Source organism: Eufriesea mexicana, unplaced genomic scaffold, assembly GCF_001483705.2.
Source record: "Eufriesea mexicana isolate 0111107269 unplaced genomic scaffold, ASM148370v2 scaffold605, whole genome shotgun sequence".
In the NCBI taxonomy this organism is placed as follows: Eukaryota; Metazoa; Arthropoda; class Insecta; order Hymenoptera; family Apidae; genus Eufriesea; species Eufriesea mexicana.
This window is the reverse complement of record NW_016908762.1, coordinates 70,662-94,403: the sequence shown is the minus strand read 5'-3', so window position 1 is coordinate 94,403 and position 23,742 is coordinate 70,662. Positions and strand designations below refer to the sequence as shown.

Here is a 23,742-nt window from a genome sequence, read left to right as displayed (position 1 = left end):
TTGTTCTACATTTATCACGTTACAAAAATGTCAATAAAATTATTGAATAAATATTAATACGCTTCTACAAAAAAAAAGTAAATAGTTAGAACTATAATAATAATTGCATCATGTAAAATGACATGTTTCTTAATACAAATTAGTATCTCTATATTTTTATTTACATGTTACTAAAAGTAATTGTTATCACATTAAAGAAGCAAGAAACCTCAATGTAGTCATATATTAAAACATAAAGTTATGAATACTATTATTGAATAACTAACAGAAAACTTTTAATAACTAATTATTTAGAGCAATATAGATCTAGAATCAAGTTACTGTGTAACTCCTAATCAAGTGTAAATCCTGTATTCCACTACTATTAATTTTACGGTACTCTAATTAATTGTAGTAAATAATGTATAGTTGTTTCTATGTATCATGATTATTCTTAATCGATAATTCGTAATTAACGACTGATCTTTTCTACTAGACTGATATTTATAGATATATCATACAAAATTATATTATAAAAGGTTATATGTAGTTATAATTTGTAAAAAAATGTAAAAATTATTAAATTTACTGTCAAGAACAAATTAATATTGTTAATAACAAATTATTTAATACATAAATTTATGATACAAGTAACAAAAAATAATAAATTATTTAATAGAAATGTAATTACTGAAATCGATAACGATCACAACTATTGCCATCACTCTTCCACAGGTAATCACTGGCTATATAAAGGTCGTAACGTTGCAAATCCAAGTAAAAAATATTCCTTATAATTCCTTTTACTATCTTTCTTATCAAATAGAACAATTACTTTCGTGACTATTGCTTCACGATTGAATCACTGTCTCTTTGTAATTGCAAAACACGACGAGTTCGTTGAAACGTTGTCGGGCAGATGGTATTTATGTATATACGAAGTATCTAGTGTAGCAAATAGTAGCCTTGAACGAATAAAGAATGATCTAGTACACGACAGCATACATGACAATTTATCATAATCAACGAAAATTTGGTTAACTGGAGGTTTAAAAAGCAAAATGATAGTAACGAGTCTCTCCCATATACTTGATTTTCTATGAGTGAATTGAAACGTCCTCCGTATAAATTAATCCACTTTCAAGCAGTCATCAATTTTTATTAATTTCAGTGAATTAATTATTCGATAGATAATAGCGAATGGATACATCGTAGAATTTTTATAGAAAAAAATGTTACCAATAGCGTTTGATGAAAAAGAGAAATAAAGTCGTGAGGTTATTTTTGGTAAATCTGTTGTATTATCACCATAATATAATACAATTACTGTCACGATAAACAGTCGGTGCAAGAACACGTGGTGTTACGAGTGTCCACATCGTTACATTATCGGCTAGGTTTACAATGAAAAATTAAAAAGGAAAGAAAAAAAAAGGACGAGAGGTAATGTTACCCTTAAACAAAGAAAACAGTCTTTCAAGGTCCAGCGACTTAATAACTGCAATGTGAAGTATGATTAGTCATTTTTCATGTACGCATAGGACGATCGGTCAACTTATTCTAAATCGCGCTTTCTAAAAAAGAAATACTGATACCTTCGATGAAAATAATTTTCGTGCTTCGATTACGAGACAATCGTATCTTATAAATGATTACATTATGCGAATCAGTGTCTACCAGACCTACATTGAGTAATCGGTTCCCTTCGCGTGATTGCAGTCTCATTTGCAAAACCGCTGGCAGATATGTTTCATTACTCGTAACCCCGATCATTTGGGAGAAGCGTTTTACTTCCTGTTTTTAATCGGTCGATTATGTTTCGAGTACGTGTTGAAATGCATTCTGAGTACGATTTACGTCACTTGGAACAACATTTATCGACCCGATTACAGTCTCCGCAAATAACTTTAAATTTTTCGAACGTTTGCAGGCCGGTATTTCATCTTAGACATTTTAAACCATAACAATCATTATAATTCAATTGACGTTAAATATTTAACGATATTGTTAATCATCTTCCGATACATCGAACTTATACGTACATATATTTATTTGTTCGCTCTTCTTATACCACGATTATAGGTTATAATCTACCTGAGGCTTAACTTACAATTAATCAATTATTAACCGATAATAACTTTGTTCAATGATCGGAAAAAGTATAGAGAAACGTATCTGCGAATTTTTATAACAGATTGTGCTTTGTTATATTGACAGATCATCGTTACAATTAGGAAACCTCGAACGTTAAAAGAATCGTGACTACGAGTCATCGTATTGGTTAGAATCGTTAAAATCTACCAACGTTAAAGATTACGTATAATACAAATCGGGTCCCGTTATTGGTTCACGAGTGAAAGCAAAATATTGTGATAATAGCGAAAAAATGACGAAAAATACTCGCGTAACGGCTTACCCGCACGATTCAACGCTAAAACTTTCTCTATCCATATTCCGTACGTTTACACGACATCGTTCCTCGAACCTAACTTCTTTACTACTCTATAACCATACCATTTCGTGAAATCACTCGTGCATTCGCTGGTTCACGATTTTCAATCACGTCTCCGAAGCGTAATTAAACACCATTGAAACGAAATGAAGAAAAATACGAGAACCACTAGTCTTCTCGTTACATACAAAGCAACAGCACAATCTATATGAATCGATTCAAAGAAATCATTATTGTACATATATCATTGATATATCTATGTTGCGATACACGTGTATCCTCTAACTCGTCCTCCTCCTCTTCCTCCTTCGACTTTGTATCTTTTAAGGTTATATCTCCTCCAGCATAAATCGTTCGAACGATCTAACGTTTTCTGAAAGACAACTATACCGTTACTCGCGTTGCTCTTTGTTTCTCGCGCGGTGAAGAAATTACACGAAACAAAGGAGGACCTATTATCTCGATGATTCCGTGAAACGTCAGTGTCCCCTGAGTATTCGTTCATCCGCACCGGCCGCGCAATACCTAATTAACCGAAGGTGATTCCGGTACGCTTGACTGCTCATTAAATAATCCTCGCACGCGATGTTCCATTTAGAAGAAGCGTAAAATCGCGCGTCCTTGGATCTCGGAGCGACACAATTTGCGTACCACTTCGAGCACATCATCGGCCGGATACACTGTGTGCGGCGGCGGTTCTATCTTGCCGGAAGCTATCAATTCGACCAGCTCGCTGAGTTGCTCCAAGGTGCCAGGTTCGACCGGTTTGATGCTCTGTTGCCATTCCTCGGTGCGTCTATTGAATTTTGGCAAAAGTCGATCAGCCACTTCCTTCGTCACGAACACCACACCCCCTTTGCTCAGGCACTGCATACTGCGATGAAGGCTGCGAGAAGTGGTGCCAAAATCGATCACAACGTCCACGTGACCCTGACAAGCGTCCATTGTGCGCTCGATCAGCAGTTTCTCGTACAGATCCTCGTTCCACTGTACCACGTTTACTCTGTATCGAGAAAGGAGATTATTGATGAATAAATCGAATGGACTTTTGAGAAGACGCAGATGGGCTGGATATTGATCTATTTACTTTAGTTTCTTGTATGACACGTGGGTGGCAACATTGGGACGTGTTTTAAAAATCGTCTATTTCCACGGAGGGAGAAAAAATCGATTGGAATTTGAACTCGAATCGTTCGATTAGGACAGACAGCTTGGCTATTAATTCCGGGCAAGATCTATATAGATTAGGTACTTCGTGTATTTAAACGTGGGTATGAGCGATTACGCTGTCCAACAAATTTTTACTTTTTCTTTAAACTGTAACACCCATTACGTCATTCTCGTGGTACTTACTTTCTTGAAATCGAATTTGTAATTCTAAATTGCTTTATCACCAACAAAAGTCACGATTTTTGGCTAAAATGAGGTAAGTATGTATAATCCAAGTATCAATGGAAGTAACATATAACAGACTATGAAAAAAAAAGAAAAAAAAAAAACGAAAATACAATTCGTTATGACTATACAGACACACGACGTAATTATATATGTATCTCTTTTTTGTATTTAAAACAATGTTATTTATTCATTCTTTTGATTTTCGTTTGTGATTTTTATACTGCCAAAATTCTAAATAATCAATAATGTATTAATTGATAATAAATGTATTATTAGTGAAAACAAACTGTTAAAATAAAAAATAAATATTGTTTACGTAAAATAATTATACCTATTATATTACTGTATAAATAGCCAAGGATTAAAAAAAAATGTTATCTTAAACGTCCAGTAAAATGTGATGTATAGTAATAGAATCCTGTTAAATAAACTAAATATACCCTTAATGCAATCCGTTGATACGGCCCTAATTCCTACAATAAGTTACACAAGGCTAAAAGATCGAGCGATATTCGATCAGCGCCATCTATGATTTTGGACCATTTGCTCGGAAAGGTAGTAGGAATATAGAATAGGCAAGGAGGTCGTCGACGAGCTCATCACGTGACAGACAAGGATAGAGAGGGGATAGAAAAGGATAAAATGGCTCCGTCAGTGAAAAATTATTAATTACTCAATTTCCGTAAACAATTTGTGAACTTTTATAATTTCATTGCAAAGCTGGAACTTCAGGCTACATTCCTATATAATATTCGTAAACAATTTAACTCTAAATTATTAGTTATTAATTTCTGTTTGATAGCGTCTATGATTTCGTAACGGCGACCATCACGATCTTCCGTGAAAATATTTAATACTAAACGAAACTAGAAGCAAAATGTGATCAAAAGTTATATGAGAAGATTCGCAAGAACATTGTCTTTATAATGAGTGCATAAAGCTTTATAAATTAATTGCATAAAAGATAGTAATTAATGAAAAACCAATGGCGTCCTTAACAACAACTCAAACACTACGTAGAATAATAATTAATAATTAATTAATTAGGGACAAATTTATATCGAAAAATATATTGGAAAGTTCGTGAAGGATCTGCCTTTACGATTCAATTATAAAAGTTCATAAATTAATCGCAGGAATTGAGTAATTAATTAATTTTCTAATAAAAATTCAAAAAGGAACAGTCAGCGCCGCCTATAGTTTTGTATTGGAACTAACGGAGCACAAGCTTCCAGATAAAAATCATAGGCGGCGCTGACTGTTCCTTTTTGCATTTTTATTAGAAAATTAATTAATTACTTAATTCCTGCGATTAATTTATGAACTTTTATAATTGAATCGTAAAGGTAGATCGTTTAAGAACTTTCCAATATATTTTTCGATATAAATTTGTCCCTAATTAATTATTTATTAATTATTATTCTACGCAGTGTTTGAGTTGTTGTCAAAGACGCCATTGATTTTTCATTAATTACTATCCTTTATGCAATTAATTTACAAAACTTTATGCACTCAATATAAAGACAATGTTCTTGCGAATCTTCTCATATAACTTTTGATCATATTTTGCTTCTAGTTTCGTTTAGTATTAAATATTTTCACGGAAGATCGTGATGGTCGCCGTTACGAAATCATAGACGCCATCAAACAGAAATTAATAACTAACAATTTAGAGTTAAATTCTTTACGAATATTATATAGGAATGTAGCCTGAAGTTCCAGCTTTGCAATGAAATTATAAAAGTTCACAAATTGTTTACGGAAATTGAGTAATTAATAATTTTTCACTGCCGGAGCCATTCTATCCTTTTCTATCCCCTCTCCGTCCTTGACTACCACGTGATCAGCACTTCGACGACCTCTTTGCCAATTCTATATTCCTACTACTTTTCCGAGCAAATGATCCAAAATCATAGATGGCGCTGATCGCAGTCGGTAAAATCGTTATTGATTTTATTGCAACCAGTTTATTTCCTCTGGTTATATGCTCTAATATATTCTAATAAATCAATTCGGCAGTAGAAAATAAATATATTACCAAGATTCTGTAATTAATTCATAAACTTTTATAATTGCATCGCAAAACTGAAACTTTGAGCAATATTCTTATGCTATTTTCGTGCATAATTTGGTGGTGCTAATTAGTTTCTGATTAATAATTATTTGACACTGTACGTGATTTCGTACGAACGACCGCCGTGATGGCTCATGGAAATATTTAATTCTGAACAAAACTAGAAACAAAATATGAACAAAAGTGACATGTGAACATATCTAAGGATATCGTTCTTATAATTTATGCATGTAATTAAAAAAATTAATTGCATAAAAGTAAGTAATTAACGACAAACCATTAATATCTTTGACATCAGGTCGATCACTCCGTGCAATAATTATTAATAACAAACTAATTAGCATCAAATTATGCAAGAAAATAGCATAAAAACGTTGCTCAAAGTTTCAGCTTTGCGTTGCAATTATAAAAGTTCACGAATTAATTACAGAAACTTAGTAATTCGTGATTTTTCACTTCACTTCACATATACTTTTTTCTTTACCCATATACTTTTTTTTTTTCATTTTGCTGTATGTTTAAGATAAGATTTTTCTTAATCCTTTGCTGTTTGTACAATGGCATAAAAGATACAGTTATGTTACGTTCGCAATATTTACTATTAATTTTAGCAATTTATCTTCATTAATAATACTGCTATCAGTTATCATTCCTGCCTTCTTACCTTTTATGTAATATCTCAGTTCAGCCAAAAATCGTGTCTTCTTAGAAAAACTCAGAATTTCGGAAACTGTGAGTGATAGAGCAATTTTGATTATGCATTCGTTCCCAAGAAAGTAAACTTTACAAGACTCATATTACAATAGATATTACAGATTAAACTTTGCGTTGAACGGCGTTATCGGTGCTCGTACTGTTCTCGAAACAGAATGCACGCATGCAAAACACAACGAAGTGTAAAAATGCATCGACAGCGAGAAACTGAATAGAGATATACGATATACGAAAAAATAACAATGCGGGTCGATCTCTGTTTCATTTTTATCGGATTAGATCGCATTTAAATTATAACACACGTCGGAATGATAAAAATATGCGGAAAAGATTCGAGATAAGAATTTGCGTAACGATAATTACCGAGTAAATGGTAAATAACATAGTGGCGAGTAGTGTATTTAAACGATTTTATCACCGGCGTCGTCGATACGCTCAATTTGTTCCACTAACGAAAACAAAACGATTCTGACCGAGCAGATATCTAGCAGCAGACATCGTTTATCTCTCGGTTCAAAGATCAACGATAATAATAATTATTACCCGATCTAACGAGCAAATCATGCATCTAGCGAGCAATGAAAAGCAACATCGCTCGGAGAGGAAGCCAATTATCATCGTTCGCAACATCGTTTAACGAGTTAAAGATGTCATTTGCCTCTGAAAAGCGTCGTCTTCCCAACACAGAGAGAAATCTACGATATACAACGAGACAACCAACCAACTACTACCTGACATCGGCATCCTCCGAATAACCAAAACAACTCACCGTTGGAACTCTTGAGCCATGGTCAATCCGTCATCCTTCAACGAAGCAATAGTGATGGTAACCCTATCTTTCATATTACTGAAGTGATACGCCGCGATTCTGAGAGCCCAAAGAGCTAGACCACCGGTGCCTACTATCAGGATTTTGCAAATCTTCTCGCCTCTCTCCTTCAACAACGCCTGGACGTGTTCGTGGGCGGCGAAAACGGTGTTCATGGCCAGCAGAGCTCCAGCTGGTAGCATCGCCGCGATGCTGAGACTCACGTTGTCAGGGATCTTTATGAGGTACTTGAGGTCGTGCACGACCAGGTATTCCACGTATCCGTTTGGTATGCCTTCGTAAGGGTAAAGAATCACTCGATCTCCGACCGTGTAGCCACAGTCCTCCGGCACGTTTGCTCCAAGCGACTCGATCACGCCTGAGACCTCGTATCCGGGGAACAGGGACGCGTCTCGGACCCCGTGATGAGGTAACCCCACCGGGAAGTCGCCTTCTACGGAGACTTCCGTGGCTAAACTGCTACCACTGGAGACGGAAATCAGGCTAGATAGGCTGGGCGATCGACGAGGATGGTAACAAGCACCTGCACACATCACTCGGATGCGGGCTCCGTGTGCCGGGACGTCCGGAACGGGCACGTCGAAACTGAACACCCATTCGCGATCAGATACGCTCGGGCTGTCGATAGACACCTGCTTGCACAGGTTGTTCATCTTCTTCCTGAAATTTCGCGAAAAAGAATCGTGGCTTAGTAAGTAGAATACGTATCTCGGCTTACATAGCTTGGCGGATGCTATCGATCATTCGTGACGCTCGTGAGCCAGGTTCCAGCCGCTCGATTCGCAAGTTCCAGATCAACTCCGTTAAACAAAAATTAAAGACTTATCTTGGACACTGAAAATCGGAATTTTAGAAAGTTCAAGATGTTGAGTCGACCACTTTGGCTCGTGAACGAGGCGTGATTGAACGATGCGAACGATCCGAAACGGTAGCTTTTATGAAAAACAGATTAAAACACGCGCATACCCGTTGCAAAGCGAATAGGGTTTGTGCGTAACCGACGTCACTGGTTCTAATTCCACGGGCATTTTGTATCACGGTTCTCCAACTTCACAATTATTCCCGATTATTAGAATCTTCTCGCGAAGATCTGCTCTTGGGCGGAATATATCTGCCTATGCACAGGATTTCGGAAAGGAGAAACGATTCGATCTCGATACTATGTCGAACGATTGAAATGGAAACTCGGTTCGGGAAAAGGTTGGGGAAAAAGAAAATGAAAACTCGGGAAACGATGACGACGACGAGGTTTCTCGTCGAAGGCACGAAACGTACTAGTTGAACGCGCTTACGCTCGTTCACTTTTATACTGCCACGGGCTTTCTCGTTCGGGTTGCGTTAGTCATAGCAGGCAGGAAAGAGGCCATGGTAGGGGCCAGAAGAAACAGAACGTGAGCAGGTACGAACATTCGCGTACCACGTGCAACCTCTGTTTTTCTCCTATATCAACGCCCTCACGTTTGTCCAGTGCGTCGTGATAGACGCATGAATGAGGCAGAGACGGCTCGTGTTTTTATTTCGACGTGTATTAAACCTTTCGGACGCGTACTTTCGAAAATTTGTATCTAGGAAAAATCGTTCGAGTACGCAGAATAGTCGAAGTAGCGCGGAGACATGTCCTCCGATGACGGTTCACGTTGTCTAACGCACCGCTGACAGTTCGAGACTCGCCTCGTGTATTTCGAAAGATAAAAATGACAAGTAGCGGTATATGTAAATAAAAAGATAAACTCGGGGCCGAAATACGAATTCTGTAACTCACTTGTCATCCATGTAACCGTACTAGTCATACAGGGCCGAGCATTTGCTCGATTAGAATCTTATCTCGTGGAAAGATTTGCGAAAAGAATTGATCTACCTCGGTACGCGAATTTTCCTCAAGATATACTGAATTTTCTCGAATTTCTATTGGCAAAATTCAGAGAATACGTTACTCATCCTTGTTTACAAAGCGTTTTGATGTTTTTACAACGTTTAAAGAGAAAAACATGTGACAACTATTGTTTTTGTACAGAGATTAGATAATAGAAACGAGTAACTAGGTGATATTAATTCGCACGAGGATGCAACGTATCTCAAGGAGATTAGAAATATCGATACGCGTTATCGTTTGGATTTTTTAGACGCGTGGAAAACACCTGAAATATAGGTAACTTTTATCAAGCCATCTTTTATCGATCAGCTGATGCTCTATTCTTGAAACGTTATTTTTTCTGTAGAAGTAATCAATATTCCGTGGAACGTACGTGGTTATTTATACAATACGTCTTTGTCTTTTCGAAGTCGATGAGCATAGCCAACGAGTTCCACGCTGCATAAAGTGATCAAAGGAGTGCTCGACTGACGTGACTAATATTTTCAAAATCGTTCTGCTAAAAGAAAAAACGAAAAAACAGACTTTCCATTATAGCCTAGTCTAAATTCGTTTTATCGAAAATAAAATAAAAAAAGAAGGAGGAAAAGAAAGACAGGCATAAACATTCTATTTATACGATGCATAACGTATGCAACTTGAACTCCGGATACGAAATTGCCCGGTCGTTTCGTGTGGCGTAGAAAATGATGGTTATGATTGAAATTCATTTTATCCGAATAATGTCTGCAATGTCTGCAATATTTGTCATTGGCATAAAGAACGAACAACAATAATCAATTATTAATTTTATGTGTCGCATGACACGTACGCATGTCTAGATAGAGCCTAGTCCGTAAACAATCGCGTTGCTTTGTTTTAACGTGCATAGTGCACGTATACATGTAGTCATGTTTATTGACGATCAAGTGGTAACATCATAACTGTCCACTCAACGATAACCTCTCGACATAAGCCCGACTTTTATCTTTGGTCCATGTACGAGTCCACGAACAAATTGAATAATACAGATAAGATTCGCATCGACGTGTTGCAATTCATTTTCTAGATTCGTTCTGCGAGACTGCCGTGAATTGCTCCAGATACTTGAACGCTTCTGCTTTAAGCTGCACGAGCTTATTTTTCAGCATCCAGACCATCGACGGGATAACCGATTCGTGATATTTATTGATACATCATTCAATGGTACGCGTTGTACTCGTGAAACGTGAAACATTTGTTTGCATACGGAAAAATAAGAAAAAGGAAAGGAGGAGTGATATTAATCGAGGAGATGAATGTTTCAGTGGGGAACGACGCAAATAGAACACTCGATTGTGAGTTATTTGTACGAGCGCACACGTCGGCCCTGATACGGAGCAACAAGCCTTCGAAAGATCTGAACAAGTAGCTGGTTATCGTTAAGAAATGATCAAAATCTAGGTTAAATCTAGGTTTACGAAAAAAAATTACTCAGAATTTCTCAATACGAGATAACCGAGAAAAAAGCGTGTTAAGTTGTTATTGCTTCCAATTTGTTTTCTCCGTTTCTTGCAGCGTTTACGATCCGCTGGAAACGAAAGACTCGTTCAACGAAAAACGAAAATCTCCACGTAATATTTGCATCGAGATGTGTGATTAACGACTGCATGATTCGAAAACCGGTCGTGGAACCGGTAGGAGTACACAAACAGTAACATTGGCTAAAATAAGACCAGTATGTACGACAGAGGCGTTACGTGCGGCGTTATTTAATAACGATATTAAACACGATAACAATTAGTCTTGCAAATTGTTAGTTTGTCTCGTTACTGGATTTATTATTGTAAACACGAACGACGAGATGATGAGATGGCAGAAATACGAGGAAACCGCGATTTCCTCCAATCACAGCTGCTAACAACCTCGAAGTTACGAAAGGATTAATTAACGGGGTTAATTACGAGGAATTTGTTAAATTAATAGTCGTGGCAGTTTTTATCGACCTATCGTTAAACAAGTCCATTCGATGATAATAACGTATGGTAATATAGATGCCTATACTTCTTGCCTGGTTACCTAACTGATTCAATCTGTTAACATTTATTCATCGTGACTTACCGTCCTGTCCAGTTAGAATCGTTATTGTACAAAGGAAATTTGTAGTCACGTCAAACACGCGGAAACAGACCAAGACAGACAGTTTGTCTAGATCCCGAAAACGCTTAGTTCATACACCACTGAAATAGCATGAAACGGGACAAGAAGACGGTGTCATAGGAAATTATTTTACAGCTATCTTTATCTAAAGTGTCCTTGAATATTTCACGTAATGCTGAACAAAGCTTCATTTTCTTCTGACAATTCCATTGAATTTAATGGCAACGGAGCAAGAACTTACGGTGCCAATACGAATAACGATGACATCGATATTTTCATGATATTTTTCGTAATTTTTTAATAATCTTCCAAATATCTTTCGCACAATTTTAATAAAATCTTTGAAATTTCTCGTAGAACTTTTCGGATAACTGCTTTAATGGGACTTGGAAAAAGAGGAGGCGAAATCTAGACGCGATGAAACTGTATCTATTTTTCGCACAAAGCTAAGAGAATAGCGGCAAAAATAAAAAAACAATTAGCTGCATTACGATACTGGCCTTGGTTTGAAGGAAGAGCAGAGTGTATTATGCGGTTTGCGTCGCGCAAGAAAATGTTTGTCATTTATAAAAGGAAAAACGCACCGTTATTCGTATGTCGTAGAATATTCCATTCGTACGTCGATCAATCGTTTATTGATCTTGATCAGAACAAAGTACGATTCGTTATTTTGGTTTCAACGAACCTCTACTTTGTCAATGTTTTTACTATGTCTTCAAGTTTTGCTCGTCAACGCGCTTATCTTTCACAAACAGTAGCTTGTTAAAGCCTTCATCTCATAATATGTGGCTTACAAACAGTTTGCCCAATAATCGTATGCAATAAAATAGTATAACGTCTCAAGCAACTGACAAAGAGTGTACGTGCACATGTCACTGATACGTTCATTTCGTAAATAAGCAAAAACACGATAAGTTTCCGCATTAGTCAGTTAAGTCAACTTTTACACGAGTCTTAAACGTACCTTTTAACGAGTTTCAGATTAGCGCCACTCCTTGCACTAATATTTTCCTACATATGTCAACACGAATGCTAATCTTAATTTCATTGATAAGCGGACGAATCTTCGATAGTCGATTTTTAAATCGATAAAATTTAAGTATTTTTATATTAATTACTTATTTCGCTCTAGTGGTCATCATCGTGTACAGATATAAATCTTTCTGAAAAGTAAATAACGCTAATGGTATCGCGTCAAGATTCACTGGGAATCGAAATTAAAACTGCAAATCAAAATACATCGTTAATAAGAGGGGATTAGGTTTCAAAATAAATATAACTTCAATTTGCTTTATAAAGACAACCTCTTGTCGTATAGATATTTTATCGGTACTCGATATAAATTCGATCACTGGTGCAGATTATGCGTTATGGTACTTTCTTTCCGATAAAAAACATATCAGAAATAAAACACGCCGCAGGAATAACTCGAGGTCTGATATATCAGAATGAAAATAATTGCTTATCCATTTTTCACCGTTAGAGTTGACGACACTCGCATAGTTTATGGAGAAGGTACTGCAGAACATCTTGTACAATTATCGGCATTTTAACCGAACGTTGCTACATTGACTCGTGTAACCGCGTTTCTGTTACGCGACCAGCTCAACGGAATATATTGATTACCATTATCCAAAGAATCTGTACATTAGAAGAATCTAATTTCAACTGGCAAGATTATCTCGCAGATCATTGTCCTGTAATATAAATAGCGATACAAAATTTTCGTAGCATTATTAAAGTGAGCGTCAATAATAAAAATACACACGATTCCAATTTACATACATATTATATATGCTATGAATAACCGAGCATCTGATTCCGTCTTGAGTTCCCGAGGGACAAAGAGATTCTCGAAGCGTGTCCAACGGTTCTCGGAAACAAAGGAACTTTGTAATTTGATTTATTATTTTACAGAACACAGTAGCTTCTCAACAGTATCAATAGTCAATAAATACCTTTAATCCTTGATTATCGACGAATTTAAAAAATATCGGAAAAGTATGTGCTTGCTTCGGTGTTTACTACTGTTGTATATCTTGGCTCGACGTACTCCTCTATTTTATATTTCTTTTCTCCATCTGTGCTATCGAAGAAAACATGTTTACAATATCAATAATTTAGAAATTTTACGATGCGAGGAAAAATATCTTTTTCAAATAGCAATTTTAATTTATTTTATTTTTCATACACGAATACCTATGAACAAGGCATTGAATTTTCTGTTAAAAATCTAGTATAAGCTCTACTGCGTAAACGCTTTTATTGTTAAAAATTATATCACCTGATAGGAGCGCGAACAATGAGGGAAACAGTGAATCATAATTTTAGAAAGAAGCGTAAGTGTTTTGTGTATATAAATTCCAGTATTTCCTGATCAATACATGTTTTGTTTCATTCATTGAGCGATAATCTTTATTCGAGTGATGTTTATCCTTTGTAAAATTGTAAATCGATGGTACATCCAAGTTGTCCCTATTTCAAAGAATATTCCCTTACGTACAACGACATCATGAACATTCCGAAACAGATGCAAAACAACGCGTAGATGGCTTTCTAAATTTGCGCACGATATTCTCATGTTTTCGTGATACGCATGCATAAATCAATCGCACGAAGGAAAACAAATATTACCTTGCTTTGGGATATTATTATCAAAAGATACACTTCCACCAAAAATCAATTGTATGTTTTCCAAAGAAGCAACCAAACATGTAAACACAACAGCCATCTTTTTCCAACGAAATTTCGTTACCGTATAACGGTTTTAAAGAAATTCTTATTTGCAGACAGTGATCATATCGAGAAACAAGTGTAATCCAAGCCCCTTGAATTTTTTCACTGGACGCTTGTTTAGAAAACTTCCAGACTATACAACTAACTTTTATCTCCACATGAAATCCTTCCACTGAAGAAAAAAAGAAATCATTGAACCTTTACTGAGAACTCTACATGTATAAACAGCCAGTTACGAGAATGTTTATAAAAAAAATCGATCTTTACCATGGTCGCAAAAGTCGCATACCACCGCGACTCTATTTTCACTCGAAAATCTTCCACTGGAGAAGAGGAGGGCAGTACTTTTACCCGTGAGAGCGACGCGCGCAGACAACCGCAAAGTGTAATCTAAAATCTGAATCTAACCTATCTTCCAACTATTTTCGATGTCACAGAAATCATACACCTTCGTTTCAATTTTGAAGAAGGATGTTCCAGATCTGACCTAAATAAGAAGGAAAACAAATCACCTAAAGTAAACAAACAACGGGATAAAGAAGAATAAACCGAGTAAATTTGTACAAATTTATACGTATTTTTTAATCGTTGACACATAAATTCTACATTCTCGTAGATCGTATTTTTAGGCAAAGTTTTCTTATCAGAAAGCAAGGAAGAAAAACGTGGCTTTTGAAATCGTTGAACATAAATAGCATGTATATGTAAGTGCGTGGCAGTGTGACTGCTCAGTGGAACACGGGAAGGGGGAAGTCGGTCGATGCCGTGGAACCGTGGCACGCTGGAATCACATGCACATCAGCATGTATCCGCGTGCTCGGCCGAGCTGCTCACTCGGCAACGCGCTCTCACCTCCCTGAGTGAGTACAATGCCCATGGTGTTTCAGATCATGCTTCCTTCCAGGAGTGGATCAAGAAATTTTTCTTAGGGGGAGGGTGAAATGCGTGATGGTACTTACATACCAAATTGCGAACATTTTCACAGGTATTATTATAAATCGACGTATTAAATACATTCGAACAAATTTTTCAGAATGTGGCATATTTCAAATTTTATTTTCCTTAGGGGGAGATCTCCATCTAGATCCGTCACTGTTTCCCCCTTCCTCAAATGGATAAAACGTACAATATCAAAATCGATGTCGAAGTTGTGGGAAAATGACGGGATCCTTTATTACATTGGTGACCGTGACGAGAAAAAATAAGCACGTGAAAAGATAAGGAATGAAAGGGATCGAAGAAACTTTACATCATCGGTGTGAGGCAAGACATTAGTGTCGATGGTAGATATTTTCAGTTGTTCTAGAAACTTGTGATGCATGGACGAAAGAAAAATTTGTGTTGTAATGTCGATTTCGATGTTATTCATTCAAGAGACGTAGAAATATATGAAATATTGCAGTAAACGAGGAATTGCACTAGTTGGAAATTACTAAAATTCAACGATACGAGATTTCGATCAGACGATATAACCTATTAGACCTTCCGGAAAGCATTACAGTTAATTGCAAGTTAATAACGGTACCTGTTACGTGATACAGAACGTTTTGTAGTAGCTCAGTTTAGAGACTGGAGTTAGTAGATATACTGCATCGTGACGTAATTGTAGCGAAAATAAATTTACCAAGAATTGCTTTTTAAGGGTCACATTATAGAGTTCGTTTCATCGAGTGTTACTTTGCTGCCAAACGCTACGCACCTGGCTAGTATAACTTGGTCTTAACGATCGACTACCATGGAACATTGTCCAAATGGAATAATACAATGATTAAATAAAGAGCTTAATTTCTATTGAAAGCATTTATACGTACGCTGTAGTAAATCAACGATTTTAAATGAAGTCATAACTAGAATTATATGCATTACATCAGTTTAAAAGTGAGACATCAACATTTATAGTTTTATTGGAGGAATATTATCGAGAAGATCAATTCAGAAATTTATTTTTGCCATTTTATATATTTCTGTTCGATTAGAATTGCATGGAAATACACTGCAGTATTCAATGACGTAATTCTAAAATTGCTAAAAAAAGTTATATCGAAAAAGCATTTTATTTCTTGCTTGGGTCTATTACCAAACCGACGCATTCTAAATTTTCCTTATTAATCGAAAATCTTTAAATGAAGACTTTGAAATAATCATTATCAGAAATAATGTGGAGATAAGAATTGCATATTCTGAAATACGAATCAGCAGAACTATCGAACGAAAACCAACATTCTTTGCGTTTACTAACATAAATAAGTCGACGACCTATCTTAATGTTAGAAAGTTACGACGAGGTCTTGAACCTCTTTGCTTGTCAGAAACAAATGAGTAATTAATGAATCGATTAAAGAAACGATGCAGCAAATGTTCTTAGGAATGATTCATACAATTGCTTATTCATGGTTCTCACCTATGACAATGCATCGTGAATTTAACTCGTTTCTTTCATGACATCTTTATTTTTACACGAAATCTGCTATTCTAGTTAAAACCTGTACATAATATTAACAAACGTATTTGTAAATCAAAAAACCATAACGAACCGCAGATCGCAGGAATAACATAAAATGAACTATTCAAATATGTATATTGGTTAAAGAGACGACATAAATGTGAAAACATTCGGTTCGCGTGGAATAACAGTGAACATATAATTCTCCAGATTAGTTACCAACCCTAAAAGTGTTTATCGACATATTTATATATTTAAGTCTTGTGATAAAACTATTATAAAAACGAAGAAGAACTTAATTAGAATTTAAACAGCTTGCAAAATTATGGATGGTGTGGTCACATTTAATCAGCGATAATTTTTCTAACCTTGGTATTATGTTTCTTACACGCGTTGAGACAAGTAGAGTAATCCCTAGACTGCCTACAGCGCAAGCTCTACTTTTGTTTACGCTGTCACAGGTCGATGAATGCGCCTTTAAAAAAATCATTTTTTGACGAACGCATCATAGTCTTTCGTGAAATCAAGTATTCCGTATGCCCATTGTGAAGTGATTAAATAACGACCGTTTGATAACGTGACGCGTTTCTATGTTTGCAATCAGCTGTTCAGAAAGCGTCATTCAGGTACTTAGAATTGGCACATTGTTGACGCTATCAGTTACATGAAAGCATATACATACACGTAGACGTCAATGTTTGATAGTAACTTTCTTTTCTACCTTACTGTACTACTTCGCTACTACTTCGACAATTAATAAATTAAAAGTTGAGTTAAGAGACAAATAGTTATATGATAAAAATGATTCTGTTTAATATTATAATGATTGTAATTAACATAATTAGAGGTGACTGCGGTTTATTTAAAAATCTGTTTATGATCATCGCATTGCATTTCAGTTATTAAATAGTCAAAAAATTTGCAAGATAACCAATATTTCGAAGTTGGCAAAATATCAATAAAAATTCAGAAAATGCTGTTATCATTCGTAAAACAAGTCAGTCTATTTAAACACCAAACATTTAAGTATAATATCAACATCGACCTTTTTGTTCAACGAGATAAAGAAAAAATTAACCTTTTCAATATGCACTTACTCGTATTTTGTATAAATAATGCACACATAATAATAACGAACATTAAAGTATTTAATGATTACAAAATTTAAGCACTTTATGCAATACCTTACGATTATCCACAATAGGGACATTAATTTTGATACGACTTTATAAATGATTATTCTAGGAGGCGATTTAAATCTATCTTACCTTAAAAATTAACCCTTCTGACAATATCGTAGGTGATGTGCAGCAATAGAACTAGCAACGATGATTTTTTTTCACAATGAAAAGATAATTAAGTGACGTTTTCACGAAAATGCAAACACGTAACGCGGATGATCACACGACAAGCCTTCGTAATATTCTGACAGATTTATCGTGGAGGACACAATAGTGTCCAACGAGGGCGCTTCACGGGAAATCATCATCGCGCCGACTCCGAAAAGTCTGCAAATCCAGCTTCGAAGTACAACCCATGGAAGGGATGTCATCGATCGCACATACACAAGGCATAGACCCTGTAAGTAGCAACCCCTCTACCTTATTTTGTATTTTTTATACCAGGCGAGTGCTACTTCTGCAAGTGGAAAAATCTGAACATTTTGAATCACCGAATTTATGGGGCTAGATTATTACTGTGTTGTTGCTTTATAAATATTTTCGCGGTCATTTTATACTATTACTCAAAGTATATTGTTGTTTATATTGAATTTCATTTGTTAAATATCTTATTCATTTTCTGACTTCTTAGGTTTGAACTTCATTTTAAGAATATCATGTCGTACTTTACAGTTTAAATGTAAATATTGATAAGGAGATTATTGAAACGGAAATTAGAAAATGTTGCATCACGAATGAGATATAGTATAAACTTAATAACTAATGCACTTTTGTGTTATATAGTCTGGGAGCTTTAGAGTTTATTTAATATTTTTGTACCATTTCCAACGTTATATATTCTCGAAATATTTGTAACGTAATTTAAATCGATAAATTACGCTTTCGTCCCCCAAACACTTAGAATAAATTGTAAATTGTTTAGGTATAATATATAGTACTCAGCTTAGCACCGCTTTCCAAAAATATAAACTTTGATAAACGCGACCAATTACTACATTTCATCTCAAATAAATCATAACGCAATAGATCTACTAAGGATTCTAATTCCAGTAATCTTCCAATACAACAGTTTAAGCATTCAAGGTATAGTTAATGAAAATACATACCGAGATCAAACCATTTGACCCATAGATGTACGTAAAGAGCAACAGACTGAAATTTTGATCTTGGTCCAATGGGTTTTTAAATAGGATTTTTTAACAGGATACTTAAACATTCCAAAATTTTAAACTTCGTATAATATTTTATATTATATTTAGCAGCATATGCTTGATGTTTATTAACATAGTTGAAATGCTTTAAATGGTGTTGACCAGATTTATCAGCTAACCCATTACTATTCTAATAGTATAATAATCATCATCCACTCTATACTGCTTAAATTTGTAATTCGTTTTATGCGAAATTAAAACGGCAAATAAAAGCGAATTGCTACTTTAGGAGCTTTATGTAAACTGCGATATCTTGCATAACTCATACGCGATCTTACGATTGTTGTTAGTATCACAAAATGATTTGTTTATAATAATAGGCTATAATGATATTTTTAATAATTTGCTACAATATCTTGACATGATTTATATAGTTTTTAGAATTAAAGATACATTTACTTTTGACATATAAAAATCCTGATTCTTATAAAAGTGTATATAAAACCGCAAAGAGAAAATGACTCAAACATTATTTTAGTATATAACAATTTATAAGTTTACAAATTTTGCTATAAATTCCTACTAATTCTAAATTCTAGTAGTTTGTAGATTTGGTATTTACACTTATGGTTATTTTATACTAATAAATGCAAAATATACAATCATAAGGAAATAAAAGGATACATGCATGAGGAAAAAGGAATTGTAATGTGATTTTTGCTTAAATATTTTCAATTATCATTAAAAAGAAATAAAATTGTATTTATTAAACGTTAAACATGCAAATATTACAATAACTCGTTTTGGACAACCCAAACAGATTTTCTTTCTTGCAATATATTATTTTATAATGGAATTATTTGCTTCCACTTGTAAACATTTTGTTCAATACTGTTTTATGTTAATGAGAAATTCTGATGATCGCATGAATTTCACATAGATGTTAGTAAAAATCTAAAACCGATTACTGAAATGACATTATTTGAAAGTAAAATTATAACTTATAACAATAATTACAAATTTGTAATTTATAATATAAAACGTGTAATGGTACATACTGATTATTCTTTCTCGCCTTCCAGTTGATAATGATAGCGACGTAAAGCAGCTAAGCGTAATCTTTCAGCCTCCAAAGCTTGCTCTAATTCCAACACACGTACTTGTGCTTCCATTTCTAATCGTTTGGCATGGTGTAGACTTAGTCCAGAAATATCTAAATCATCTGTAAAATATTAACAATATTAATTTCTTATTATAATTATAAAATATAAAACAAACTTCAAAAGTAAAATTACCATTTTCTTCAACAAGTTGACTACAGTTCTTAGCAGTTGCAACAACGCTTCCGGTTGCTTGTGTTACATTCCTTGAAGCTTCAGACAATGCAGTTAAATTACTACTATTTCTATTAGCTTTTACTCTACTCGCGACTACTAATTGCGCTGTAGACGCAGCAATTCCTTGTGATGCAACCACTAACTGTTCGAATTTACCATTCCCAGAAACAACTTTATCTGCAGCTTCTCTAAAAATATTACAAATATTTAAAAAATTTTGTAAATGAACAAAAGTTACAATAAGCTATTTATGCTTACAACAGAAGATTTGCACCCATTGCTACTGCTTTTGCTGCCGATATAAGTCCTTCAGACCACTGATGATTACGTTTATAAAATTCTGTTTCTGAAGCAGTACCCTAAAATTCAAAATATGTGTTTGTAAATGTTTATATATTATAAAGTACTTGAATTACATTATGAATTAAATGAACTACATTAAAAATTAAATATTAACCTTTCCTTGCTCTACAATTTCTGCTTGTAATAATCGCGATTTTTTAACTAAATTTCTTATACATTTCATTAATTCTGTACATGAATCTAGAATTTTTCCATTCACTTCTAATTTTAATCCTGAATCTGCAGCACGAGATTTTTCCAACATATCCTTAAATCAACATAAAATACACTATTAAGTACAAGAAAAGTATATATTGATTGTTATAATAAAATATAAAAAACAGTTACTTGTATTCTATTTGCAGCTTCTTCTATTGCTTTATCCATACTAAATAGTTCCGTCTCTACCAAATTTCCGATAACTTCAACATTACCTTGTACGTTAGACAGTGTAGCAGCAAGTTCACATACTTTTTTAAACTGCAGTTTTACTTCATTAATTTGACCCACAGTCACAGGTGATTTTTCTCTTACGTGATTGAACATAGTTAATGACTGCAAGCCTAACTGTTTGCACTCGTCAGTCAATTCTACGATAAAATAAATACTCAATATATAGTTTTTAATTTTCTCGTAATACCTTTAAGTTGTAACTTACTATCGCCCAACGCAATATCAATAGATGTATTGGATGTAGATTTGGCATGAATGATATAAAGCCCCAGAATATATGCAACGTGTATTGCATTTTTGATGAGCACTTTGCCATTCGTTGTATCGCATACGTAACCAGTGTACGCTGCATCTAGAGTATCTAATGATTTTAGAATCGAATCCTCTAATTTTTCAAGATATTGAGTAGTGCAAGTTAGATCTGACATTGCTGGATTATCAATAGCATTCAGTGAATATTGCATAATATTTTCCGCCTCAGAAATACAATTTACTAAAATAAAAATTCATTGTCCCAGATAGATGAATACAAATTATTTCCATTGTTAAACGAATTAAAGCACTTACGCAATAATTCATGCAACATAGTGTCAGCATACGTATTCATTTCATTACGGCATCGTTCAGCTTCAACTTCTAACTTTTCAATTTTTAAATCTAGCTCTTCTTTCTGTGCTAACAAATCGTGTAGATCCCCTTCTAAAGCCGTTTTTTCAGAAGTTATAAAATCATTTTTGGCAATCAAAGCCTAAAATATTACATCTTTACCGGAACGAAATAAAAACAAACGTAAACGTAAACTGAAGAAAAAGAATGAAAGTATTAACCAAGTTTTCAGTTTTTGTGTCATTCAATTGTTGTTTCACATCATCCAAATCATGTTGAGCATCAACAGCTTTTTGTGCTTCCTGCTCTGTTATAGCTTGACCCTGTATTAATTCTTCAAGGCGGCGTTCGGCTTCAACTGTTCGTCGTTGAGATTGTTCTTGTGACATTTTCAACATTCCTAATTGCTTATCCACTTCAGCTTTCTATTATATAAAAATATGTGCAAATTCAGTATTTATTTAATACTTTCCGTTATATTTAAAAAAATGTAAACAATTCTACCTTTCTAATTAAATTGATATGTTCTTCTCTAAACTTTGAATATGCATCTTTCAATTTTTGAAATTTTTCTTGTAAAATTTTATATTTTTCTGAAAAGAAAAAAGAAATTGTAATAAGAATACTTTCAACAATATTTTACGAAAGACAAGCGAAAATAAATGCTCCAACCTTCACTTTCATGAACTTTCACCATCATATCTGCTTTCTGCTTCACAAAATCTTGATTAACTTGCTTTTCCTGTTCAATTTCATTACACTAAAGGAGTAAGAAATATGTATGTTAAAATAGCATGTTTACAATAAATGTATTAGCAGGAAATGAAAATACATTTACTTTAACAAGTAAATCCGATTCTAGCTGAGTAACGCGAATTTGTAGATCTCCTACAATTCGTTGATGATCAGTCAATACACGATGTAATTCTTGTCTTTGACGATTGTTCTCTTGCTGCAAATGGTCAATGAGACTTTCTCTAGAACAACAAATGATTATATCACATAACTTTCAAATTTCAAATATATACTGTATATGCAACTAATTTCTATATGTACCTTTCCGCTATTCCATCGGGTGAAATCGACCCATTTCGCGTAGAATCTAGTTGATCGCCTGGTAACGAATTTGTATCAGAAGTATCGATGAGACTATCAACCACGGTTTCCGAATCTAGAGATTCTTCAGGTGGTAATACTACTATCGGTGTAACGTAAGTTCGTAGCTCAGACTGTACCAAAAAATTTGGTGGATTCTAGAATGAAAAAAAACCACATGTTAAATATAACTCGTATTAAAAATGATCTATTTACCAAAATAATAAAATATACCTCAGGTAACGCAGGTATTGTTATAAGATGCTTAAAATACTGCCTTTGTTTAACAGTATTGTAGAACTTCTTCAGTTCTTGAAACTGTTTAGAAAATCTATCGCGATGACCAGTTAAGGTATCCGCAGGTAAAGCACCGTGAAGTTTAAATAGAATTTTTACACAATAATCATAAAGTTGTGATGCATCTAGAACGCACGGAATTAACGGAGCCAGCCGACACTGTCCACTGACAGTCATTGAGTTAGAGGGTGTGTTCTTCAAAGAAGTGGTAACTGAAACGTTTCATTCGAATAAATTAATACGATGGAAATTTCTAATGTTAACATAACGGAATTTTGCGACAGGTTTGGTCAGGAAGTGGTTACTAAAAGCGATACACTCAATTACTATGATATACGAGACGATGGTGTAAGTATACATATATCTGGAACGATCGGTTTAATTGTACCTATTTGGTTATTTGAGCACCGCAAGATATCGCGATCTCTTTTTATAATTTGTATAATGTTGAATTTAATCAAAAATACAAAACTGTTGGTAGCAGATTTTTCGTCGGTAATACACGAAATAAAGTAATATTACCGTCGTGTAAACTGTTCTGTTCATCCGTCAATGACGCCTCTGTTCATTTATTCAGCATGCAAATCTCGATTTAACCGGTCTGCCTTGGTTCAGTTTGATCTGGATAATCGAGATTCTAGTAGATTAATTACATCAGTGTAGG

General features: G+C 34.6%; 2 protein-coding genes across 4 annotated transcripts in view; both read right to left on the bottom strand.

The window, feature by feature from the left end:
* Positions 1-1,257: 1,257 nt before the first annotated feature.
* Drat (Death resistor Adh domain containing target) lies at positions 1,258-18,043 on the bottom strand. Of its 3 annotated transcripts, none has more exons than XM_017898032.1 (3): positions 17,885-18,043; positions 7,387-8,106; positions 1,258-3,434 (listed from the first exon to the last, which is right to left on the bottom strand). In XM_017898032.1, exons 2-3 carry the CDS (start codon positions 8,097-8,099, stop codon positions 3,026-3,028), a joined length of 1,122 nt encoding a protein of 373 aa, XP_017753521.1. In that variant the 5' UTR covers positions 8,100-8,106; positions 17,885-18,043; the 3' UTR covers positions 1,258-3,025. The 3 variants fall into 3 exon arrangements, with proteins under 3 accessions (XP_017753521.1, XP_017753519.1, XP_017753520.1); XM_017898030.1 differs by lacking the exon at positions 17,885-18,043 and adding an exon at positions 8,413-8,734; XM_017898031.1 differs by lacking the exon at positions 17,885-18,043 and adding an exon at positions 8,165-8,314.
* A 1,824-nt stretch (positions 18,044-19,867) lies between these two features.
* Hip1 (Huntingtin interacting protein 1) overlaps positions 19,868-23,742 on the bottom strand; it is a 7,944-nt gene continuing 4,069 nt past the window's right edge. Inside the window, exons 6-19 of the mRNA XM_017898033.1 lie at positions 23,016-23,290; positions 22,743-22,939; positions 22,525-22,663; positions 22,359-22,446; positions 22,191-22,279; positions 21,908-22,111; positions 21,648-21,828; positions 21,286-21,573; positions 20,976-21,217; positions 20,743-20,895; positions 20,544-20,644; positions 20,244-20,473; positions 20,007-20,170; positions 19,868-19,915 (exon numbers count right to left, since the gene is read on the bottom strand). Coding sequence (XP_017753522.1) covers positions 20,010-20,170; positions 20,244-20,473; positions 20,544-20,644; positions 20,743-20,895; positions 20,976-21,217; positions 21,286-21,573; positions 21,648-21,828; positions 21,908-22,111; positions 22,191-22,279; positions 22,359-22,446; positions 22,525-22,663; positions 22,743-22,939; positions 23,016-23,290 — 2,348 coding nt within the window. The 3' untranslated portion in view covers positions 19,868-19,915; positions 20,007-20,009. The remainder of the gene's footprint in view (positions 19,916-20,006; positions 20,171-20,243; positions 20,474-20,543; positions 20,645-20,742; positions 20,896-20,975; positions 21,218-21,285; positions 21,574-21,647; positions 21,829-21,907; positions 22,112-22,190; positions 22,280-22,358; positions 22,447-22,524; positions 22,664-22,742; positions 22,940-23,015; positions 23,291-23,742) is intronic.